General features: G+C 40.1%; 1 protein-coding gene across 7 annotated transcripts in view; it reads right to left on the bottom strand.

The window, feature by feature from the left end:
- The window catches only part of ARMC2 (armadillo repeat containing 2), a 125564-nt gene that overhangs the window by 52052 nt on the left and 48607 nt on the right, over positions 1-24905 (bottom strand). For 6 of the 7 annotated variants that reach the window (XM_024249093.3, XM_054557968.2, XM_054557965.2 and 3 more), the window contains 4 exons: positions 22174-22272; positions 17604-17779; positions 11491-11593; positions 9934-10157 (listed from right to left, as the gene is read on the bottom strand). In XM_024249093.3, the coding sequence (XP_024104861.3) occupies positions 9934-10157; positions 11491-11593; positions 17604-17779; positions 22174-22272 (602 nt within the window). The remainder of the gene's footprint in view (positions 1-9933; positions 10158-11490; positions 11594-17603; positions 17780-22173; positions 22273-24905) is intronic. The other variant, XM_054557966.2, reaches the window with a different exon arrangement.

Raw genomic sequence — 24905 nt, 5'->3', positions numbered from 1 at the left:
TTAAAATATGGGGCTGAGCCCAGTGGCTCAGGTCTGTAATCCCAGCGACTCTCGTTGCTGAGGCAGGAGAATCGCCTGAACCCCAGAGGCTGAGGCTGCAGTGAGCCATGCCTTTGATCACACCACTGCACTCCAACCTAAGTGACACAGTGAGACTCTGTCTCAAGAAAAAAAAAAGGAGGGGGGGCCCTCCTGACTTGGATCACTGGACTTGAGGACACAACACAGGCCCAGCAGCTGTGGTCTCATTCCTGCGTTCTCTACTGCAGTGGGTGGGTGCGAAGTGGGGCAACCTCCACACACACTGATCATGTCCAGAGTGGACGGCCCTCTCTTTTCCCTCTGCACCCTTCCTCCATCAGAGTACTCTGTCCTCAAGGAACTCACCAGATTCTGCTCTAGAAGGCAACCTGCCATCAGAGCTGCCCCAGATCAGAGGAGCTTGTGACTCACTGAAGCTCAGAAGTCTATCAGCTCCCAGGTAGGCTAGTGCCCTGGCCTCAGTTTCTTGGTCTGTTGCCTCCCTACTCTATTTGGCACTGGTCTCTAAAAGCATTTTGCAATCATCTGGAATATTCACAACTGAAATCCCTCGAGCTTTGTCTCAACTTAACTGCCAACTGCAAAATTGTTGACTTCCCACTGATGATGTAAAAGAATAAACGCAGCCGCCAGAGACCACAAACAGTGTGAAATGATTTACGACCAAAGTGACTATTTTCCAACCTCAGCTAAACCATCTCCCTCTATTAATAAAGGCAGATTCATTTCTTTGAACTTGTGCCCAATTGAGGCCACATATATGCCAAAACCAGAGCCTGTGTGGTAACCCAAGAAGTTTCATATTGTCTCATGTATGATTTGTACAGTTCTGGCTGAGACAAAAGAAACCAATGACAAGATGCTGCCAGACATGTGAAATCACTGGTAACAAGCATGTCTAAGCTTTTATGGGAATTTATTAAGATATATGCATATGAAGGTAATATTAATTCATAATCCTTGATAACACTCAATGCCTGGCTACACAGGCCTACTTGGCACATCCCTACCATGCATGTCCGACTTAGCAGGAAATGCTTCTGTCCTCCTTAAACCCCCAATGTCCTACTTTGAGACTCTATTTAACATTTGGCTGTGTTTATTGTTGTTTCTCCATTTACTGCCTCTATGTCAGTTACTTCACTAAAATGAGTAGGTAGCTGATTCTTCTAGTTGTGGCTATGTATGTATCAATATAGGAGAAATTTTGAATATCATACAAACAATTTAGAATGGCAATGCAGCAAAACAAGAAAAAGGAGTCTGAAAAAGATAGTGCATTAAGAACTACCAAGCAATGAAACCACTATTCACAATTATATGCTAAAGCTAGTGACATTTCCTTACTGCCACAACTAATAGATCTACAGTGAAGACAGGAGGCTGAGCAGACAGAGCACTAATTGAGAGCAAATGGCTCTCCTCAGACACAGTAGGAGCCTCATTTTCCATCCTTGATCTGTCTTTTAGCATAACACTCCTGGCCATCCACCACCCTCACTTCCTGATTGGTGAGCTTGGGACAGGAATCAGACACTCCCAGTCCAGCCCCTACCTGGTCCATCTCTTCCCTTCCTCTTTTAGAAGTGAGCTGCCATCAGAACACAGGTGTTCTGCTCTTCCAGGGACAAACATGGTCTGTGACTGCGTGGGTAAATCTAATTCTAGGACTCAGGATTAGAAAGCATGCCTGCCTCAGCTATCAGCCACATCCTCCAACTACAGTGATAACTTTATCCCCATCTCCAGCCTCCTTAGCCTCTTATTTCTAAGTAAAAAACCCAAGGCATTACATGTTTAGGTTTCTGAGTCTTCTCAGATCTTCAGATCTGCTGTCCCTGGAAAATTGGAGGAGAACATGAGTTGCCTATAGATAGCTCCTTCCTATGAAAGGGAAGAGAAGGGAAGAGGAAGAACCTGCTCCAAATGCCTACTCTCTTGTGGCAACTGGGCATGTGAGTGGTTAGTTATGCTGCTGGCAATTCTTTTATAGGAAGGAAGCCCCATAAGTAGAAAATAGCTGTCTCCTTCCCATTAACAAATACATCACTAAAAAAGTGGCGGCACACGCCTGTAATCCCATCTACTCGGGAGGCTGAGGCAGGAGAATAGCTTGAACCCGGGAGGTGGAGGTTGCAGTGAGCCGAGATCACGCCACTGCACTCTGGCCTGGGCGACAGAGCAAGACTCCATCTCTAAAAACAAAAACAAAAACAAAACAAAACAAAACAAAAAATTAGCCAGCGTAGTGATCAATACCAAAGACTAACCCCTAAAAATATTTCATCTAATCTCAAAAACAATATGCTAAGCAAAATAAGCCAGATATAGTACTCTAGGTAACTATGGCATACCCATATCAAGTTCCTGGGTTTGATAATGTACAATAGTTATGCAAGATATCACCACTGGGAGGAGCTGGGTGATGGGTACACAGGACATCTCGGTACTATTTTTGCAACATCTTGTGAATTTATACTTAGTTCAAAATAAAAGTTTAAAAAGGTGCCAGACACAAAAGGGTACATGCTGTATATTCCGTTTATATAAAGTTTTAGAACAGGCAGAGCTTATCTGTGGTGAAAGAGATCAGAAAAATGGTTCCCTCTGGGAGGAGGGTAGAAGAATGAAGATTAATGAGAAGAAGTGGGAGGAAATTTCTGAGGTGACAGAAACCTTCTGTATCTTGATAACGGTAGGGGCTACGTGGCTTTCTACTTTTGTCAAACTCATCAAACATATAAGATCTAAGCATTTCATTGGATGTAGATTATACCTTAATTAAAACAATAAGAAAATTAAAAACCTCATCTGCTGCTTGCTCTTCAAGCAAAACCTTCAAAATAAATGCTTTAAATTTGGTTTAAATTATCAAATCTCCAAAAAAATTATCTGTAAGAACTTAGGAAATACAATCATGGGGCTATTTGCTCCCATTTTATAGGTATGCAGTTTACTTCCTCCAATAATCAGAGCAAAGTTCTACTGGTACACACTGCTACCTTGGTTCTGATCCCACAGTCTGAAGAGGTGGGCTTCCAATAGGCGGGGTCGCACAAGATAAAGAATTAACATAATTTCCAGCATAAGTACACATACTTACAATTATCTAAACACCTAAATACAAATGCATTAATCTCTACATTTAAAAACTATTAAACATAACTAAAACAAGATTTAAAAAACCCCGGCCACCTTGGTACAATCCTTAATTACTAATAATAACTTAAGTCACTGCTTGATCAAATCCCCAGACTTCAGTTGAAGGCCTCTCTTAAATTCCCCAAATCTTGAAGCAGAGAATAGCTGGCTCTGAGAATTGGGGTCCGTCATGTACCCAGAATCCCATACATTACTCTAACACCCTCCTCCAATTTTAGTTTCTCTTTGGTGCTCTTTTCTACATTGTTTATCAAAGCCCGAACAACAAAAAGATTAAATATTTGAAATCCATCTTAGACTCTATCTTCTTAATTTCTTGTGATTACATTTTTATCCCATCAGAAGTAATTGCTCTTTGAAGGTTCAGGTTTAGGTAATTCTGATCTTATTTTATTGAATGGCTGTCTGGTGAGTGCCTACTATGTGCCTTGCCCTGTTATGGGCGCTTTACTAGACGATCTCATTTCATTTCCCAGCTGCCCTTTAAGGCAGGCATAGTCAGCACTTTAGAGACACGAAGGTGAGGCTCAGAGGGTAAAGTGGGCTCTGTCCCAGCTGAGAGGCCAGCTTAGGCTGGGGGCACCAGTGCGGTGCTATCCTCACTGGACCATGCAGGGTGGCAGCACTGGGCCTGCTCCAGCATGCTCCAGGGTTGAATGAACCATCAGGGTTCCCGATGGCAAATATTGAATACAGGATTGAGCCCAGCTCAGCCAAAGTAGGGAGCTCACTCTAGGGCTCAGAAATTAAAAAAAAAAAAAAAAAAAATCAAGTATATCAAAACACCTTTTAATTTAAAAATACAGAGCTAAAGAATTATGTAAGATTGAAAGAGAGCAAGAGAGCACACTGTTGCCCTAGGAGATGGCCCCCTCAAACCCCTCGCTCACCTATTCGCACAGCTCCAAAGTGGCGGGATTCCTCTTCCCCTACAACGCTCTCTGCAGCATTTGCCAAAGCTGACCCAGCCTTGCTGAGAAAATCTCTACTCTTGCACATTGCCCTTCATTTCCCAGTCACTTCCTTTTCTCTTCCCATTCCACGAATGAGGCCATTTTCACAGAATCTGTCATCAGTCCCTCTGCTCTTTCTCTACTCTCTCCTTGGGTAATTTCATTGTCTTTCTGCCTTCAACCATCAAATCCATGTAGATGACCCTAAATCTGTATTTTTGGTCTTACCTTCTCTTCCAAGCCTCAGCTCATACCTCCTACTTCCTACTCGACAGGCCTGCATGGCTATTTTGCTGGCATCTGAATGTTTTATATTAAAGCTAATTTCGGCCGGGAGCAGTAGCTCACGCCTGTAATCCCAGCACTTTGGGAGGCTGAGGCAGGTGGATCACTTGAGGTCAGGAGTTCGAGACCAGCCTGGCCAACATGGTGAAACCCCGTCTCTACTAGAGACCTACTAAAACAATTTTAGTTTTGTACTAAAAATACAAAATGTAGCTGGGCATGGTGGCACGCGTCTGTAATCCCAGCTACTCTGGAGGCAGAGACGGAAGAATCACTTGAACCCGGGAGGCAGAGGTTGCAGTGGGCCAAGATAGCGCCACTGCACTCCAGCCTGGGCGACACAGTGAGACTCTATCTCAAAAATATATATATTAAAAATTAAAAAAATAAAGCTAATTACATAATTTTCTTCCCATAATTTTCTTTCCTCCTCTCACCAAATCCAGTTCCTTTCTGTAACTCTCTAATTTCTATTCATGATATTATCAGTTATTATTTTCTGAACTATGCAGGCTCAAATTGTCTGAGCCAGCTCTCTTTGTTCAATACACTTTCCTATTCCCTAAACCCTAAAAACAAAAGGAAGGAACTGAGTGAAGGAAGGAAAGGACTGATGAGGTGGGAGGACCAACCTTCCTGAGAGACTTCCACTTTGAAAAACGAAGAACATGACAGTGGTATGGTACTGAGCAAGGGGGAGAGGATCTGGATTTGCCGGAGCTGCTAGGGAGGTGTCTGCAGGCTTAGAGGCCAGAGAAGCAGGGGTAGGGGGCTGCGGGGAGGAAAAGCAAACCATGTTACCTGGGGTGCTGCAGAACAGTTCTAACTTCAAAAATAGTATATCTAAAGCAGGGAAATAATACATTTCTCTAAGGATTGAATTCAAAATCAAGTGGGTCAGGCTGTAAAGAAAAAACAGATTGGAAGTACAAGTGAATCCAAAAAATAGGCATGCAAGTTCAAGTCAATCTGAGCTTTAATAGCTACATTGTACACCTATAAATTACCTAGCTGGTAATGTAAGTACGTTGAGATTTCCTTCAATTACAGCAAAGCAGCTTTGTACATGATGTTCTCAAGACACAGAGGACAAAGGAGACACCGGGAGAATTTGGGCTTGGTTGTGATTGTGACATAGACAGAAAACTCTTCTCTGTTCTCCAGGAAAGGGCACAACAGAGACCAAAACAGACTTTCAGATGGAGGTGACCCCAGGAGTTTCCTTCAGCTCCTGTGTCATGCCTGCCCGACTGTTGCTCTTTAAAGGTCACAGATGAACCCTAACACCTCATGATAATCCATTCTAGAGCAACACTGACAAGTCCCTCTTTCCATCTGTGCCACCTCCTTGGTGGTGCAATTTACTGCTGGCATTTAGGGGCCTTGCCTGTTAGTTGGCCTATATTTCTCTTTTTCCAAGTTCCAGGGAGCTCCCCCTAAATTCTAGTGTTCTGGAGTTCAGTGAACATGCACAGTTTAACCTGCTTTACTCTTACAACTTTACAGACAAACTCGCATCTCCAGTTTTGCCAGCCTGGGACTATTCACACTTTGACTTGATGCACAGATGGCAGCACCCAGTTTCTCAATCTTCTTGATTGAGCATCTTGTCCTTCTCAAAATGCTATTACATGTCTGACATGCAGAACTGAATGCAATGTTGGCCATGTGGAAGTACCATAATTTTGCAGAAGAATAAGCATTGGAATACTATTATCTGGATACAGAGATCACCAAAAAGTAGGTGCCTACTGGCAGCTCTCCTGTCTTACTCATCACCCAGAACATGCCTGGCACAGAGCAGCCACACCACAAAACTTGTGAAATGAGTGTCTCTTGATTTCAGCCACCAGGTGATAAATATATATCAATACATACAGCCATACGTATACGTATATGTAAGAAACAACACAAAGAAGACCTTCCAAAGTTCAACAGTGTTTTTTTTTCCTCTAAGCAACATTAGTCCGTCTGCTTTGAAGGAGCTTTTCCTTCATACCCATTCCTTTGTCTCCATTCTAATCAGTCTAAAATCTAACTGCAGCAATGCCTCTTAACTGGGGCTGGTGTGTTTGAGATCTTAGCCCTCCAATCTGTCATGTACCATGGATACGTTCTCCTCCCATCACCTTTCAGCTATTTGGTCTTTATCAGTTTAACATTTTGTGCACATTCATCTTTCTGCCGCTCTGATCTCATCTCGTCCCCCCACACACTCACCTCCAATTGCTCCTTGTTGCCCCAAGTCCACTCTTGGCAGCTGGTATTCAAGACTCGTGACTGTATCTTCTGAATCTCACCTTCCAAGATTCCCACACAGAATCTCTACTCTAGACAGCCCTACCTCTTCAGCACCTCCCAAACACACCTTATTTATTTCCCACTTGAGTGTTCAACATCCTTTTCCCTTTGTTCTAGTTTCCCAAATCCTGCACAATCTTCAGGGTCCAGCTTTGGAAGATGTTTTCCACTCTTTCAATGAGCCCAACGGAGCTGCTTTTGGAAAACACGATGACTCTAACGCTGTGCCAGATGTTAAAGCAAGCGAAGTCTTGTAATATGAGGTCCCCAGAAAGTGGGCCAAAGCTACTGAGGTTCTTGGGGTTGAAAGTCCTAGAAGAAAAGCAGTCATGCCACTAGATGTTGCCTGCTTGTATCTTTTTGGCCCTCATCATGTTCTCTCTGGCTGGCAGACATTATTTTATTCTTACTACAGCCACAAGTAATTTATTTATTTTTTCAATTGAAAAAAGCCGCTTTTAAAAATGCCCCCTGGCCAGGCACAGTAACTCACACCTACAATCCCAGCACTTTGGGAGGCCGAGGTGGGCAGATCACCTGAGGTCATGAGTTCGAGACTAGCCTGGCCAACATGGCGAAACCCTGTCTCTACTAAAAATACAAAAAAATTAGCCAGGCATGGTGGCGGGTCCCTGTAATCCCAGCTACTCAGGAGGCTGAGGCAGGAGAATCGCTTGAATCTGGGAGGTGGAGATTGCAGTGAGCCGAGGTCACACCATTGCACTCCAGCCTGGGTGACAAAAGCAAAACTCGGTCTCAAAAAGAAAAAAAAAAAAAAATTGCCTCCTGAGCTGGAGTTACCAGGTTCTCAAAGCTGGTGTAAACAGACACTTCTGCTTGTGGCCAGATCTGTCTGGCTGAATTTGCACATGAACCGGCTGGTGAAAAGTCAGTCAGTGTTACACTTCACAAAAGCAGAGGCTTTCATCTGCTCTTGGAGTGAAGTCTTGTTGCTTACATTTTATCATTCGTATGATACAAAACAGCTTTTGTTTTCATTAAATATGAGGAAATGTCCCATTCAGGGGATTCTGCAAATGACAAAGACTAAAACAATGTCTCCTTCCTCCCCAAATCTGTAAACACACAAACAGTGATACAGTTGATACAAATGGCATTTGGTGACCACAGCTGGAGTAAGTTCAGGTGGATGCCATCATGAGCTCCATTTTCTCCTGCTAGACAGGGGTGTGGGCCACCCATGCCAGGCCTTAGGCTGGTTCCAATTAAGGCTGTGGAGACAATGACAGAGCCCACTGCCATCAGGTGGTGGCAGGTGGTGGTGGGCAGTGAAGAGGAACTTCTACAGCGCCCCCTAGAGGTGGGGGGACACAAATGTCAAGAAAGGAGTGGGGATCCGACCTGGTGAATCAGTTTGCACCTAAGGATGCTGAATCCAGGGAAAAGGGACATAAAAGAGTAACACAGGGAGTAATATACTGTATGTGCACACCAGAGGTCCTCTTTCTTGATTTGATATATTTTTGGTCACAGTAACACTCAACTTTCCTTCATACCAACTGATCATATGTGTGTGTGCGCACACACATACACACACATACACACACAGACACACACACATACACACACAGTGATACAGTTGATGCAAACAGCAAACAACATTTATATATGTATAAGATGGGGTTGGAAAGAGATTAACTAGACAAGAATCCCATAAGCTGTTACATAAAAATTTAAAACAGCGTGAATATCTCAATATGGGAATGGCTGAGAATTTGAGATATATCCTAATCACAGAATATTATGCAGTCATTATGAAGAATTAATTAAGCCTTTAGGGTTAACTCAAGGGATTTTTACTACATATTGTTAAATGAGGAGAGAGAAGGGCATAGAATATTCCATTTGTTAAATCCTGTGTGTGTATTAAAAGGTGCTGAACACATCAGTGTGAACAATGTTAGCTAAATGGATAAACCAGAAAGAGAAACAGGGAGGGAAGAGAATGATAGAAAACAAACAGAAGTGACTATTAAAAGTAACAGGTTATTTAAAAAGTGAGAATTCTATTAAATTATGTATATGTATATAAACAACCACCAAAATGCTGGAGGTGTTATCTCAGGGTGAAAAAATTGCAGGTGATTTTTATATTCTTCCTTACACTTTTCAGCATTTTAATAGGAAATATAATTATTCTATAATCAGAAATTACTATTTTTATTGAGGGAAAAAATTGAATGATTCGATAACACTGGGAGCATGGAAAATTATATTTCTGAAGTTTCCTAGCCAAAACAGGGCATACAGAAAAATTGTGCATTATTGATGACTAAAAGAGGTTTTCACAATCTTCTTCAAAATGGAGACAGACCACAAAGTCCAAAATTAATAATCATCCTAAATATTTTAAGCATCTTGAAGGCAGGGCCTAAGTCTAATGCTTAACACAGTTTCCCAGTGGCTTAGAGTGCTCTGAGTGCTCAATCAATCCTCATTAATTGACAAACACATTTCAAATCCTATGAATTATTACATCAAAGATGCTATTATTTGATATACAAATGCTATTAAAGAGTAAAATCTCATCTAAAAAAGAGTATCCAAGCCAGAGCAGCTCCAGTGAAAATAATTTAACTATGAAATTTAATCTGCTACAACAGAAGTAATAAAACCCTAACACATAACAAAATTGGTCTACCTGCTCTGTTTATATTTCACGCGTCCAGTTTTTTTCCCTGAATTCCTGCAGTCTCGGGGCTGCCTGGTATCTACATACCCACTGCAATGACTGTCCACTCAATCCCATTACCTTCTGTTTCTTACTGAAGATACAAGAGTAATGACATTAGCTACCAATCATCATAAATCATCTCTAGGCCAAGCCCATCTTCAACACTTTAAACAGCTTGTTAAAATTTTGACTCTAACATGCAATTATTTTGCAGAGAGGTACAACTTTTTCCTTCTTCCAGGCCTGCTTTCTCTGCAGGGCAGTGAAAGTGCATGCTGTGTGGAGAGCTGCTGTGGTAATAGCCATGGAATAGCCTGTCCAGGACAACAGGCACCAGGCCCTCAAGGGGTGGAGGTGGGCTATGGCTGCTGCCCTTGGAGGCCAGGCACCTGCACCTGGCTGTAGGGGCCTCTTGCGTGCCATTCTTTTAAAACTGGCATTAGGCAATGTGAAAACTAATTTTACACATCTAACCTTTTCAAGTAAAATACTTACCTGGACTAGCAAGTGGCCCGAATTAGGCAAACATGTACCACATTTCTTGGTGTTCTCATTTATTTGCTTTATCAAATTTATCAGTATTTCCACAGCACCTCTGCTGATCATTTCATTAAGAAATCCCGGATTTCCAGAAATGAACTTTATAGACCCCATACAGTATAAAAAAGCTTCCATGTTAGTTTGCAGGTCTTCACTTCTTAGTACCTCCAATAATGATTCTGTCAAAGAGATGAATTATTATAAATGTCTGAGTATAACAGCTGGAGAGAAATATATTAAAGCACTTGTGTGTGAACATAAAATACACTTCATAAAATATATTTATCAAAATCTACATTCAAGTGCTTGTTAAGAGTTATATAGTATAAAGAGAAAAGCTTACTTTTAGCTAAGACAAATCTCTGTAATAGTAATTTCAGCAGAAGGATGGGATTGGTAATAAATAAATGAGAAAGTATTCTTTTAATTAATGTCATTCCTTGCCTCTTACTAATTATTTATTGACCTTTGTTTTTTGTTACAAAAATTTTGAGTCATAGAATACTAATAATTTAACACATTTAAGAATTAAATTTCAACAAGCCTTTAAGAATATATTTGTTGCTGTATTATTAGTGGGAAATCCATGACAGGAGCTTAAAAAAAATCTCAATCACCCTAGAAAGATAACTTGAATATAACACCTATCCTTTTCCCAAGACAACTTAAGAACATTTATTCAAATAACATACCACTACTTGGTTTTACAAGTAATCCAGGCAAATCCAATAACGTTAATAATGCATATCTCACATTTAATTATATTAATGTCAATGCAATAATTTGAGATGATTGTTTTCAGTCTACAATTCTTAATTAGTTGATTCAACATTAAACATTTCTTTCAGTACTGGTTTTGTCCCTATCTGCCAGGGGAAAAGAAAGATGAAAAGATAATTTATCCTATGTTGCAAAAAGAGAACTCAAAGTATTTTCCATGTTGCTGCATGGAAAATACTTTGTATTTTCTTTTCCTGTATCAGCAATATTAATTCATAAAAAGATTTCCATTTAGGTAACTAGGTATCTTAATTATTTAGAAGTACAACAAAAATTAGGCATTAGCTAGATAAGGTGTAATAAAACTTCCTTAGCTACAAATTTGAAACATTTTGATGTCAGGTTTCTATAACAGTTATAGATGTCTTTCAACTTTTAGTCATTCCTAGTATATTAAAAGACTAAAATTTTCAACTATGTCAAATACTATTAAATGCATTTTTCTATATATTAAATCCAAGTCCAGGAAATGAATTCTTAAATGGGGAACACTTTGTAAAGTCACATAATGTTACTACAGGTGTTGAAGGAAAAGAGCAAACTACCACAGGATGCATTCAACTGAATGTGGAAAACAGAGAAGGATGAAGTAAAAATGAGCATTGCATAACTTCTGCATGTTTCTAGAAAACGAAATATTCTTGCTATCATTGATTATATATTTTCTCTCCAGACTTCTAATTTTTACTCAAGTACAACATTTGCTCAATAGTAGCACTGAATGACACTCACCCAGAATGCTGTCATTTTGAATCAAAGAATCATTCTTCTCATTCCTGCTAATTTTAAATATAAGTTTGCAGACATTAAGAAGATTCTTTCTACTCACTTTAAGCTGCAGAGAAAGAAACACATCTCTATTGCAGAAGGAAATAAAGACATGCTGTATTTAAAAAAAAAACCACAAACATCTATTTTTAAAGTGCAGCAACAGTATTTTCAAACATGAAGAAAAGTTCTAAAGAAATCAACTTTGAAAAATTTAGACCACATATTTGCCAACTGTGGTATCTAATTAACTCAGTTAGAGTAAACACAATATAAATTATCTTTAGAATAAACATTTTAATGACAGATCTTAGCAATTGTGAATACTGTGGAATAAACATAGGAGTGCAGATATATCTTCGATATACTGATTTCCTTTCTTCTGAGTATATACCTGGCAGTGGGGGTTGCCAGATCATATGGTAGCTCTCTTTTTTGAGGAACCTCCAATCTGTTCTCCATATTTATTTCTTACTTCATAAAGTCTCTCTCTCTCTCTTTTCTTTTTTACAGAGACAGGGTCTTGCTCTTTCACCCAGGCTGGAGTGCAGTAATGCTGCCATCACAGCTCACTGCAGCCTTGACCACGTGCGCTCAATCAACTCTCTTGCCTCAGCCACCAGAGCAGCTGGGACTATAGGCTTGTGCCACTGCGCCTGGCTAATTTTTTCAACATTTTTTTTGTAGAGATGTTGCCCAGGCTGGTCTCGAACTAGCAGGCTCAAACAATCCTCCCACCTCAGCCTCCCAGTGTTGAGATTACAAGTGTGAGCCACCACTCCCAGCCAAGTCTCATATTTATACATGCGATTATTAGTTACTTTTAAAGGAGTATATGAGGAAGAAAGAGGTGCAGTATACTGTTAATAAATTTAATTAGTGTAATTGCATTAAAACACAAAAGTAGAGGAAGATGAATACCAAAATTTCACGTTAATTTAGAAAGGAACACATAGTAGAGATGAAGGAAAGAAAAGAAAGGGGGAAAGTTTTGGTCTTTTTTATCATTTGTATAAAAGAAAATTTAAAAGTAATACTGCTTAATTTGATAATATACATATATTTCTTTTTAAGGTCTATTCCTGGAATGCTTTGAGATAATCACAAGTAACATCCAAAGTTGAAAATTACCTTCTAGGCTGGGCACAGTGGCTCACGTCTATAATCCCAGCAATTTGGGAGGCTGAGGCCAGTGGATCATGAGGTCAGGAGTTCGAGACCAGCCTGACCAACATGGTGAAACCCCATCTCTACTAAAAATACAAAAATTAGCCAGGTGTGGTGGCGCGTGCCTGTAATCCCAGCTACCCAGGAGGCTGAGGTAGGAGAATCACTTGAACCCGGGAGGTGGAGGTTGCAGTGAGCCGAGATCGCACCACTGAACTCCAGCCTGGGTGACAGAGTGAGACTCCGTGTCAAAAAATAAAAAAAAGAAAAGAAAATTACCTTCTAAATCATACAAAAATATCTAAGTAAATTAAACACGGGGTGATAAGGAAATATGGTTTTTTTTTTAAAAAAAAAGCAAAGTATAGGATTACTGACTGAATCAAATGGTCTAAGTTAGCTGTGTATTTATCTAAAGTAGTAAAAAAGAAAAATAAAAAACATCCTAAGTATCCAATATCAGGGAATAGTTTATTAAATTGTGGGACATCAATACTATTCATATTAAGCAGTCACAAAAAAGCATAACTGTGAACATTATGTCTAAAAAGGGAAACATTTATAACCTACTGTTAGATGGAAATAATATGTGCCCTCATTGCAAAGGTGTAAAAATGTATTTTTAGGAATAAGGTCATCTGAACAAAAAATTATTTGTGTGAAAAGGATGGCATATAGGTGATTAGTTTATTATTAAAAACTATCTTTAAAGTTATTTAATTAATTTATTTTTTGAGACGGAGTTTCACTCTTCTTCCCCAGCTTAGTGTGCAATGGTATGATCTCGGCTCATTGCAATCTCCGCTTCCCGGGCTCAAGTGATTCTCCTGCCCCAGCCTCCCAAGTAGCTGGGATTACAGGCACGTGCCACCATGACTGGCTAATTTTTGTACTTTTAGTAGAGACGGGGTTTCACCATGTTGGTCAGGCTGGTCTCGAACTCCTGACCTCAAGTGATCCACCCACTTTGGCCTCCCAAAGTGCTAGGATGACAGGGGTGAGCCACCATGCCCGGCTACCACATTTCTCTCTCTCTCTCCTTTTTATCAGAGACAGGGTCTTGCTCTTTCACCCAGGCTGGAGTGCAGTGATGCCGCCATCACAGCTCACTGCAGCCTTGACCTCGTGGGCTCAATCAACTCTCTTGCCTCAGCCGCCAGAGCAGCTGGGACTATAGGCATGTGCCACCATGCCTGGCTAATTTTTTCAACTTTTTTTGTAGAGATGTTGCCCAGGCTGGTCTCGAACTAGCAGGCTCAAACAATCCTCCCACCTCAGCCTCCCACATTTTATTAGAGTTTTCAGTTACTTAAAAAAAAAGATAGAATCTGTCAGGCATATTTGTTAAGTATTTGTTCTGTGTTTGATCCACAAGTATTTACTGGGCACCTGATGTGTACCAGGCACTGTGCTGCTCACTGCAGAAGACACCAAGACGGCCATGGTCAGCCCCCAGCTGGAGGGGCCTGGGGAGGGGAGCACTGCCTGTGGGGCAGCTTCTGCATACCCTCCTGCACTAGGCCACTTACAAAAGTTATTCTGGAAATTTGGTGTTGTCGTTCCCATTTTGCACTTGAGGAGTGCATGCCTCAGATAGGTCACAGAACCATCTTGGCATCACCTGGGCATGTATTAGGAATGCAGAATCTCAGGCCCCACCCAGCACTACAGACTCAGAATCTGCATTTTACAAGATCCCCAGGGGACGCATATGCACAGTGAAGTCTGGGAAACACTGTTGTGGAAGCTTCAGAAACTGTAACACAAGGCATAATGGAGATTCCTTCTGTTCCCAGGAGGAAAATAGGAAATGGGAACCTTAATAAATGTTTAATGATTAGGTATTTAAAACAATATTGTTTAAAACCCCCAGAAAATAAGCAGGCTTAAGAAAACAGAAGAACATTTCTATATTGATGGACATATATATTATTCCTAATATTTGGGAATATATTTGAATTGGTTGACTATCTTCTACTAGATTGTGAGTCCTTGAGGTCAAAACCACAATTTATTACTCTTTCTATATGTAGTATGTAGGATGTGTTCCATACTCAATAAAACTTCATGAAAAAAATGTATACAACTCACTTTGCTTTTCCCCAACAAATCTTACACTTTTAGTAAAAAGTGGCAAAGGAAAACAAAACAAAACAAAACCTTGTATCACAGTTTTCACTGAAACAATAAGAAAAAACAAAAAAGAAAACAAAGAAAAAAGACAACCACAATTTCCAGGCCTGCTATATCAATTTACACTCAGAGCAAATTTGTACCGCTTCTCCATTGTTAACTGTAAAATTATGACTTTAAGACATGAAAAGATAATAAAATCTTACATTTATGCAAGGGATGTAGACGATCTTATTTTAAAAATTCCCTGTTACTCTACCTTTCCTTTGCTCTGCTTTATTTTTCTCCCTTAGCTCTCATTATCTCCTTTGGTACCTGCTGTGTTTGCTGTCTGTCTGCCCTGCTACAGTGGCAACCCCAGAGGCAGAAGCTAGTTTATTCACTTGTATTCCCAGTGTCAAGAAGAGTCTCTGGCCAGGTGCAGTGGCTCACACCTGTAATCCCAGCACTTTGGGAGGCCAAAGTGGGAGAACTGCTCAAGGCTAGGAGTCTGAGACCAGCCTGGGCATCATAGCGAGACCCCAATTCTATAAAACATTTTTTAAAAATTAGCCAGGTGTGGTGGTGCATGCCTGTGGTCCTAAGCTCCTTGGGAGGCTGAGGCAGAAGGATCACTTGAGCCCAGAAGTTTGAGACTGCAGTGAGCTGTGATCTCGCCACTGTACTCCAGCCCTGGGTGACAAGAGCGAGATCTTGTCTTTAAGAAAAAAAAAAAAGAGTCTTGGCACAAAGTAGGTTCTTGTGGTAGGGTAGTTTTCTTCTTATGTTAAAAACAGTAGTTTATTCTATTTAAAGTAAATTTGGCAAATTAAAGAAAAGTAAGAAAAGTTTAAAATCACTCATAAGAGTACCACCATATAGCATCACAGTTGGTATTGGTATTTCTTTTCTTTTTTTACCCTGTACATAGGGCACTAGATTTTTTCCCTCCTAAATATAGTCACATTCATACTGTATGTATTTGTTTATACTCCTTTAAAAAAATCTTAACATAGTAACATTTAAGCTTATATATTTTTGTACATTATTTTGTAAGAGTTTTTGACACAAAGATTAAAATTAAGATGACTGGAAAACTTTCATTTGCCAGTATTTGCCAATAAATAGGCAGAGAGAAGTTGTGAAAAACTTCTTAGTCCCATACAGCTTTAGTTTTTGCTGATTTTTTTCTTCTTCAACAGTTCTTATGATGTAGTCTTTTAACATTTTAATAGAACCGCATCACCAAAGCCTAAGCTAAACAAGATCTTGTCTGGAATGTTACAGGAGATCCAGGCAGTAGATGGGAAGTTGGCCTTGATGGATTTGAAGGTCCCTTCTGAACTGCTGGTTCTGTAGCTAGTCAGAAGGCAAACCTACCCAGCTCTGCACTGTGGAGTTTAGCCTAGCATCTTGCTCCTGATTCAGCAAGGCTGTCAATGTCACCAAGAGGGCTTCATCTAATCATATGTTTAGTTCAAAACTTGTTCACTGCCTGGCAGGTCACTTAGCCTTTTGCCCTAAAATAGTTAAATTTGTGCCATATATATAATTAATTTGAATGACACCATTAATAACTGAAATAATATTTACTCTGCAAAGCATTAAAATAATTCATGTTCCTTCCTTCCTCCTTCCTTTCCTTCTTGCTCTTTCTTTCTTTTTTTTTTCCTCATTCTTTCTCTCTTTCTTTGGCTTGGTATGGAACAAAATGTCTAGGATCCAGATTAAAATAGCAAAGGCAATCTTTGGGCAGCTGCTGCACCACCAGAGCCCTGGAGTGAAATCACTATTTCAAAGAAGTGTTGCTTTCTTGACCACATATCACAATTTTTAAAAAGAGAGTTAATAGTTTGACAGCTGAATAAGAATGTAGCCTCCCCCTGATATTACACAGATATATGCTCAGAAAATTCTGCTTTATGAAAGACTTCATCATCAGAATAAGAAAAGGTGGCATTCTCATTAACTAATAGTAAGTATGCCAACACTTACCTTCACTGTGTACTGTAAGATTTTAAATTCTGTAAATTATGAGGTGTTAGCACAAAGCTTGTACTTGTATGAAATCAAGAAAACAAAGCTTCATTCATTTGTTTTAGCGGCTCTCTTAGAACATTCTATAATAATTGTGGCTTATCTTTTGGTTCCAACTGTTTATGGCTGTGACAACAAAGTGCTCCCCTCAAACAGTGATATCATTTTGTTTGAGACAGAGTTTCTACAGACTTTTTTTTGGTGTCTGGCCTTTTCTTCTCACACCTTGTGAAAGCCTTCTCTGACCACTGAGGTAACTTCCTGTGACCACACGCAGCTGTTTTTCGGTTTCACACTGGTTCCTAAAGCACCTGGTTTATTATGACTGTGGCCTACATTACTTAGTTATTTATTAAATCATATGACAGAATCAAGCATCCAAGAGAAACCACTGCCTGCACCATCTGCTACTGATCACCAGTCAAGTTATTTGAGCAACCATTTTGAATGTATTTGCCTACGGTTATTTCTTTTTGTTTCTTGCCTTTCTTTCCTTCCTTCTTCTTTTTTTTTTTTTTTTAACTTAGTTGCAGTCCAAAAACATTGAGTTTCTTTGAACATTTTCTATGTACTCAGCCTTAGTTCCTTAGATAATACTTCCTAGTCAAATTCTGAGATGTCAGTTTATTATCTTAATTTTTTTCCAAGATTCTAAACAAATACACTGCATTTCTAATATTCTTTGTAATATTTACAAATAAAGCATTAAACAAAGCTTTTATGTGATATAGTCTACTAGACCAGAGGAAAGAAAAACTTACTGCTAGAATTATTTTTGCAAGTTTAAGGCTGAGCGAGTCTGAACCAACATCAACTAGTTTACATAGGGTCTTCAGGAGAATACTTCTTCTCTTAAATTTATTTCCAAGCATGTTTCCTTCCTCTAAAGCATGATGAAGTTGTGTGCAAGCAGCACAAACTGTTTCAATGTTTTCTTCTGTCAGAGCAAAGAGAGTAAAGCAACACTTACTAATTAAGGTTAAGTTTCCAAGTGTGTCAAACACAGACAGTGTGAGTAAAAACCCCGTAATTATTTCCTTGGATATCTTCAAATTCCTGAACTCTATTTTTTTCTTATCTTATCACTTCCATCTACCTGATTTTTTTTCATCCCTTTGATCCATCTCCTACCATGTTGACTTATTGCTTATCAGTCATTAGCTTATCTAGAATACACAGTCTTTGAAAGAGGTATTGAAGAATGGGACTGCTACCTGCTTCAGTTGGCCTCCTTTACTCCAGACGCCCTCCACCTCAGCCCGTGCTCTGCTCAGTCTCACAGACGCATGCCACTTGCATCTTGACCTTCAACTCTTTTTTGCATAGTTCTACTGGCCTAAAATGTTCTCCATAACCCTCATTCCTACTGTTTTTGGTCCTTCGATGCTCTGTTTATGTTGTAGCTGCTTCAGAAAAGATGCACTATTCCACATTCAACAAACATTACCTTAGGTTACTTATTTTTCATGAACATATGTGTGTGTTGTGTTATATGACCAGTGCCCTCAAACAGACGTCATACTAAGTGAGCCAGTCTTACATATCGTCCTATCAACAGCACATGGTACAGTGAGAATACTGTATAGAATACTGTATACAGCATAACTTCACACATATTCATTTTCTAATATATCTGTTGACAAAAACAATGATCAGTATTTTCCTATGAGAACAATGCTCATCATCTAAGAAAAGAGGGTTCTAACAGAACAAAAGCCTGAAATGTCACAAAATCCACCATTATCTGGAGGTGGTTATTAGAAAACAGGAGAATAAAAAGATTTTTGTAAATCCAGCACTTTGGGAGGCCGAGGTGGGAGGCTGCTTGATGCCAGGATCAAGGCCAGCCTGGGCAATACAGCAAGATCCTACTTCCAAAATAAAATAAAATAAAAAATAAATTAAAAAAAGGAGAATATTTTAGTTAGGAAACAGGGAGATCTTGAACCTTTCATCTTATAATTATGATTGTGAGGAAAGTAATATATATTTTTTTTGAGATGGAGTCTCACTCTGTCACCCAGACCGGAATGCAGTGGTGCATTCTTGGCTCACTGCAACCTCCACCTCTTGGGCTCAAGCAATCCTCCTGCCTCAGCCTCCTGAGTAGCTGGGACTCCAGACATGTGTCACCACGCCTGGCTAATTTTTGTATTTTTGGTAGAGATGGGGTTTCGCCATTTTGCCCAGGCTGGTCTCAAACTCCTAATCTCAAGTGATCTGCCTGCCTCGGCCTCCCGAAGTCCTGGGAAAGTAATTTTTGAAAGTGGTAGCCACACTAATTGGCACACAAAGAAGAAAAATAGCACAAAAAAATGGAACATGAGGGGAAATAAAATAATCTAATGTATTCTGTCGAATAATATTATCTCTGATAGATTCCTTCATGAAATTTAAAAGTAGGAAACCAATCTTAAATAAATACCATAATGTGCTCTTAGAAGCCCACATAGAGGAAGTGTGTGCCTGCAGGAGGAAGTGACTCAGGCCATTTTTAGCTCTTTTCAACAATAACATCTAAGAAAAAATTTTAAACCTCAATAGCTAAGTAACCTTCAATGTCTTTTGGTTATGCACTTAAATGAATGAATTGATGGGAAATGACTTAGTCTAACTTTAAATAAAGGGAAAAACCTGAACTCCTATTGTATGAAACATTTGTGTTTTGTTGTTTTATTCTTCTGTGACTGGCAGTTTCTTTACAAACCCTAAGTCCAGGCTCTGGGCCACTCATTGGCAGTGGGTGGTCCTCAAAGTATTTTTCTAAGACTTCCTTCCACAAACTCTTCAGCCTGGTAGGTTCTACTCAAGAATACTTGTTTTTAGCTTTAAAAAAGGGTTAGAAAGAAAGGCTCAAGGGTCAAATTTTAAACTATTGATCAAATCAATCCTTTATACCAAATAGTTTGTTATAAATGCTCTATAGCTTCAAAAGACAACTTGAATCTACAAACTATCAAGATTTGCAAGGGGCTAAATCTAGTGGGTAAAAGTTTGATGTGTAACAGAGAGTAACATAATCTCAGAGTAACTTCTAGCCCCAAGATATATATTCATTACAAAGGAAAGAATAAAAACCTCACAGTGGGTACAGCTGTGGGACACCACCAGCAACAGAACGCATCACCATCGTGTACTCCTGGCAGGAGGCGCTGAGAGGGACACAGCAGCACTCATGTGCTCTGCCTGCCCAAGATGCTAACCTGGAGCTCATCACAGGAAAACATCAGACAAACCCAATTTGCGGGACAGTCTGTAAAATATTCCTCAAATACATCAAGATCACGAAAGAGATGTGACAAGTGATGAGAACTTGTGATCCAGGCTTTTATTTTTTCTATAAAGGAAATTATTGGGACAAATCGGCAAAATTTGAGTAAGATTTTTATGGTATTGTATGGTAATTTCCAGATATATAAGATAATGCTTTTGTTTCTAACAAATACATGCCAGCTGGGCTCAGTGGCTCACACCTGTAATCCCAAAACTTTGGAAGGCCGAGGCAGGTGGATCACTTGAGGCCAGAAGTTTGAGACCAGCCTGGCCAACATAGCAAAATCCCGTCTCTACTAAAAATACAAAAAATTAGCAGGGTGTGGTGGTGCGCACCTGTCATCCCAGCCACTCAGGGAGCAGAGGCACAAGAATTGCTTGAACCTGGGAGATGGAGGTTGCAGTGAGCTGAGATGGTGCCACTGCACTCCAGCCTGGGCAACAGAGCAAGACCATCTCAAAGAAAAAAAAAATTAGGCCAGGTGCGGTGGCTCACGCCTGTAATCCCAGCACTTTGGGAGGCCAAGGCAGGTGGATCATAAGGTCAGGAGTTTGAGACCAGCCTGGCCAATATGGTGAAACCCCCATCTCTACTAAAAATACAAAAAATTAGCCAGGCATGGTGGCAGGCGCCTGTAGTCCCAGCTACTCGGGAGGCTGAGGCAGGACAATAGCTTGAACCTGGGAGGCGGAGGTTGCAGTGAGCCGAGATTGCGCCACTGCACTCCAGCCTGAGTGACAGAGCGACCCTCTGTCTCAAAAAAAAAAAAAAAAATCCTTCTTTCCTGTAGGAAGACTTCGTATAAGAAAGGCCTTCACAATACTGACTCAGTGTCCCCATTCAATGTTTTGCAATCTATTTTCTTGTGTAACCCTTACCCAGACTCATTGTTCTTCTCACTAGTGTTTGCACGTATCTCCTGAAATAAAGGGCCCAAAGCTAACCTGGCACACTAATATGAGGGTGAACATAGTAACTCTAGAGGGGAAAAAGTCATCACATTCATATCCTTAGGACTTTGGACTGCAGAAGCCTTTGGAGATAACCTAATCTCCACCTCGTCTGGCAGGTGAGAACACTATTGCACACAGAGTCTAGGTGACTCCTCATGGCCATATGCTTAGCGAGTAGCAGCACCAGGACCAGAACCCTGTCCAGGGCTCCCACATTAACCATGAACACAGCCAAGCACCAATGGGGAGCAGAGGAGGGGTGAGGTCATTTGAACCTGTCAGTAATCAGGTCTTTTGCAGCACATCCCTGTTTGGTTGCTGGGGAGGATTCATTTACCCTGCTTCTCTTAGAGCATCTTCCTGTGGCTACCAAGCTGGTTTGCTCATCAACAACTCCTAGCAAAGGCTTACTGTGCACTGTGTGCCAGGCCCTGGGCTCTCCCTAGGGCTATGACCACTACTCCAGAGGAGCCTGGTTAACTTCAGAAAGAGAATCCTTGAGGAGCTAGCTGCAAAGAGGGAGAAAGTGGAAGGCCATCCCATGACATGCTTTCCCTACCCTTGCAGGGACCCATCGATGGTGGGCCTTCACTTCTGGGGCAGTTCAGAGCGCAAGGTTGGGACACATCCCAGGCCGTTTCCCATGCTGTGGGTGGCATTCCTGACAGATGTGCTCCCTTCAAGAGAGTAGGACATATACCAGTTGGACCAAGGAAACCATGGGCACACCTGTCAAGGACGCCAGTTTATGAGACTCAGCTTCCAAGCCTGAAATCTGTTTTAATCTTTTACTTTCTTGAGTATGAAGAGCCACTTGAGAGAGGTTAGGGCAGAGGAAATGATAATTAATTTATATTACAGAGGAAGTTTTAGAAGTTGGCTCTCTTGGTGCATTTAAAGCATAATCTTACTAAAAAGTATGTGTGCATGTAATATTTAACACACACAGGGTAAATAAATAGATGACTTCATTTGTTTTTGAACATGTTCACAGAAATGATAGTGAAAACTTACTAAAAATATCAGGGCAATGGGGAACACATAAATAACTACAGGTATTTTTTTTTTTAAACAAAAACAGTTTTTGGTTTGTTTGTTTTTTACCCTTTTCTAATTCACGCAAAATCGGTACAATTCTTGTATTCCAAAAGACTTCGTCTACTTCTATTTCTGCGTCCTTTTCTTGCAGGTCAGCTTTTGGGACTGCAAAAGAAATCCAGAGCAGGAGAAAAAGCTATGAAAAAGGAGTTGTCATGAAGCACGGTCAAAAGCCTTTACTATTCATCACTACAATTAATAAACTAGAGAATTAAATTACCCTTTGCTCCCCAAGCCTGACTATTTCTCATTAGAACTACAGGTCTTCTAATCAAATTACCCCAAATTAAACTCAGACTGGATGATGTAAAAAAGTCAGAACTTTAAAATATGATCTGGTCACTTCATAGAGTAGTAAGCTTTGTAAATACTGATGACTGTCAGTAAGGCAAACAGTTTTGAGTACATTTTTACTTAAACTTATCCCTCTGTAATGTAGAATAGATAACTATAGATATGTAAAGAATAAGGATTTTAAAAATGTGTAATGAAAAATTTTCTAAAAGGGAGACCTAAAATGACTTTCTTTTCTATAGAAATAAAATGTCCACACTAACATGGGGCCAGTAGCATTAATGCCAAGTGATTATGTGTGGTGTAGCAGAAAAGCCTGGGCCTTGGGGGCTGACAAATCTCAATTCAAATCCCAACTCCATTATGGACATGGTGAGTGATGGGGTCCAGTTTCTTATCCTTCCTGAGTCTCTGTTTCCTCATCAGCAAAACAGAATATTTGCCTTCAAGGGTATGAGAATTAAAAGACATGGTATAGGTAAAGCTCTGAGCTCAGTGCCAAGCCTTTAGCAATATACAGTATATAATTAATTTCATTTCCCTGATTAAACAAGCATACAAACAGGTTATCACCCCTGCAATATCTCATGCCTGTGTGATACTACCAAGCCATCAAGAGTAGATGCTGCCTGTGAATATGCATTGTAGGGAATAGCAACCATTGACTGTGTACTCTAGATGCAGGAGGCCTCCATTTCATTTTTGCAGTAACACTATGAGGAGGTTCCCAAACTGTCCCTATTTTGCAAGTGAAGAAAGTGGAGCCCAGGTGTATTAACTTATCTTCCCAGGGTCATATAACTCCCCAGCCTCTGCATTTGACCTCAAAGCTATGCTGACTTGCAGCAAACAAGCCGACTAAAGGGTAACATTGGGGGGAAATGTAACTCATATTAGAAACTGCAAATTATGATTATATTTCACACAGGCAGTATCTCAAGATCTAAAACACTGACTGTAGCTGGAGGTGGCATTGCTGTGCTGAGGCATTACTGAACAGTCCTGAGATGTATTCCTCAGTCTCCCTTCTCTGAAGACCACCCCTTAAGTCCTTTATCCGGCACTTGGTCTACATCAAGTCAGGGAGTCCATGCCCTCTTGGGGCAGGGTGGACCTGGTGCCAATTAAGTGTCCACACAGAAGATGCCTGGACCCTAAAAATGTCACATAAAGAGTTAGAAATCAGGAATAATCGGATGGTGAGAGGTTGGAAGAGAGAGAGAGAGAAGAGACAGAGAAAGACAGAGAGACAGAGACAGAGAGAGGAGCAAAAGGGTATATGGCCCATGTATTTTCAGGTTACTTTAAACAAAGGACACGTTGAGCAGGAGGCCTATTAATAGCACAGGTTCAGAGTCACCATCTGGGTTTGAATCCTAGCTCTGCCACCTACTAGCTGGTTGACTGTGCGCAAATTGCTTCACCTCTCTTCTGTAAAATGGGGTAACAATGGTTATCTCTAAATATTGGGATTAGGATTATTAATTTCTTTTATGTGCTCTTCTGTATTTTCCAATGCCTCTAATACATTCTTATTATTCTTGAAGAGAAAAATATATACAACACATATTGAATGTGTGTAATACCTTAGTAAATATCCATATTAATATTTTTTAATATTAATATGTATTAAAATAGAATTCTCTGCATCAAGAAATCCAATAAAGTCCCTTGATGATTATCTGTGAAAATAGCAGAGAAATCCATAGATAACACATAATGGCATATATTTAAAAATTCACTTGAATTCAGAGATGTATTTGAATTCTGAAATGAATCCTCAAACCATCAAATGGTGCTGATGTCACCCAGGAGAAGCAGGGAGGCTGTACAATCTACCTATCCCACCCAACACACAGCCCTTCCTGTTATACTACATGCTAGAAATGGCCACTACCAGTTGCAGCAAGTCCAGGCTTGCCTTTTATCAACCCTTCCCACTGCCAAGAGCAGCTGACCCACACAGGGCATCCAAGATCATCTAAGCAGCAAAAGTAAATAGAAAGAGGTTGTCAACAAAGCTATTATTAAACATTTGCAGTGCAGTAAATAGCCTTGATAGCAAGGTTTCAGATTATCTATCTAACCCAATGCAAGACTTCACCATCAGATACTAAATTGAATTGTCTTTAGGACAAATTAGCCCACATCAGTACAGATTCACAATCCCTTATCCAAAACCTTTGGAATCAGATGTGGTTTGGGATACAGGAACATATGGATTTTAGAAAGTCAATATGGTATACACATTGCATATCACATACCACCCCCGTAGGGTCTTCTGCGGCAGCACTCTGTAGCAAAATATATGAATATTCACAAAACCAAGACTCTAACTGACTTCCCATCAGGCTCAGGGATTCTGGAACTACAGATAATTTGTAGACTACCATCTCAATCTTTTGGGTCATTGTTTTTATGAATCTGCCTTAACTTTGATAATT

Source organism: Pongo abelii, chromosome 5, assembly GCF_028885655.2.
Source record: "Pongo abelii isolate AG06213 chromosome 5, NHGRI_mPonAbe1-v2.0_pri, whole genome shotgun sequence".
NCBI classification, from domain to species: domain Eukaryota; kingdom Metazoa; phylum Chordata; class Mammalia; order Primates; family Hominidae; genus Pongo; species Pongo abelii.
This window is presented reverse-complemented; position numbering and strand designations above follow the sequence as displayed.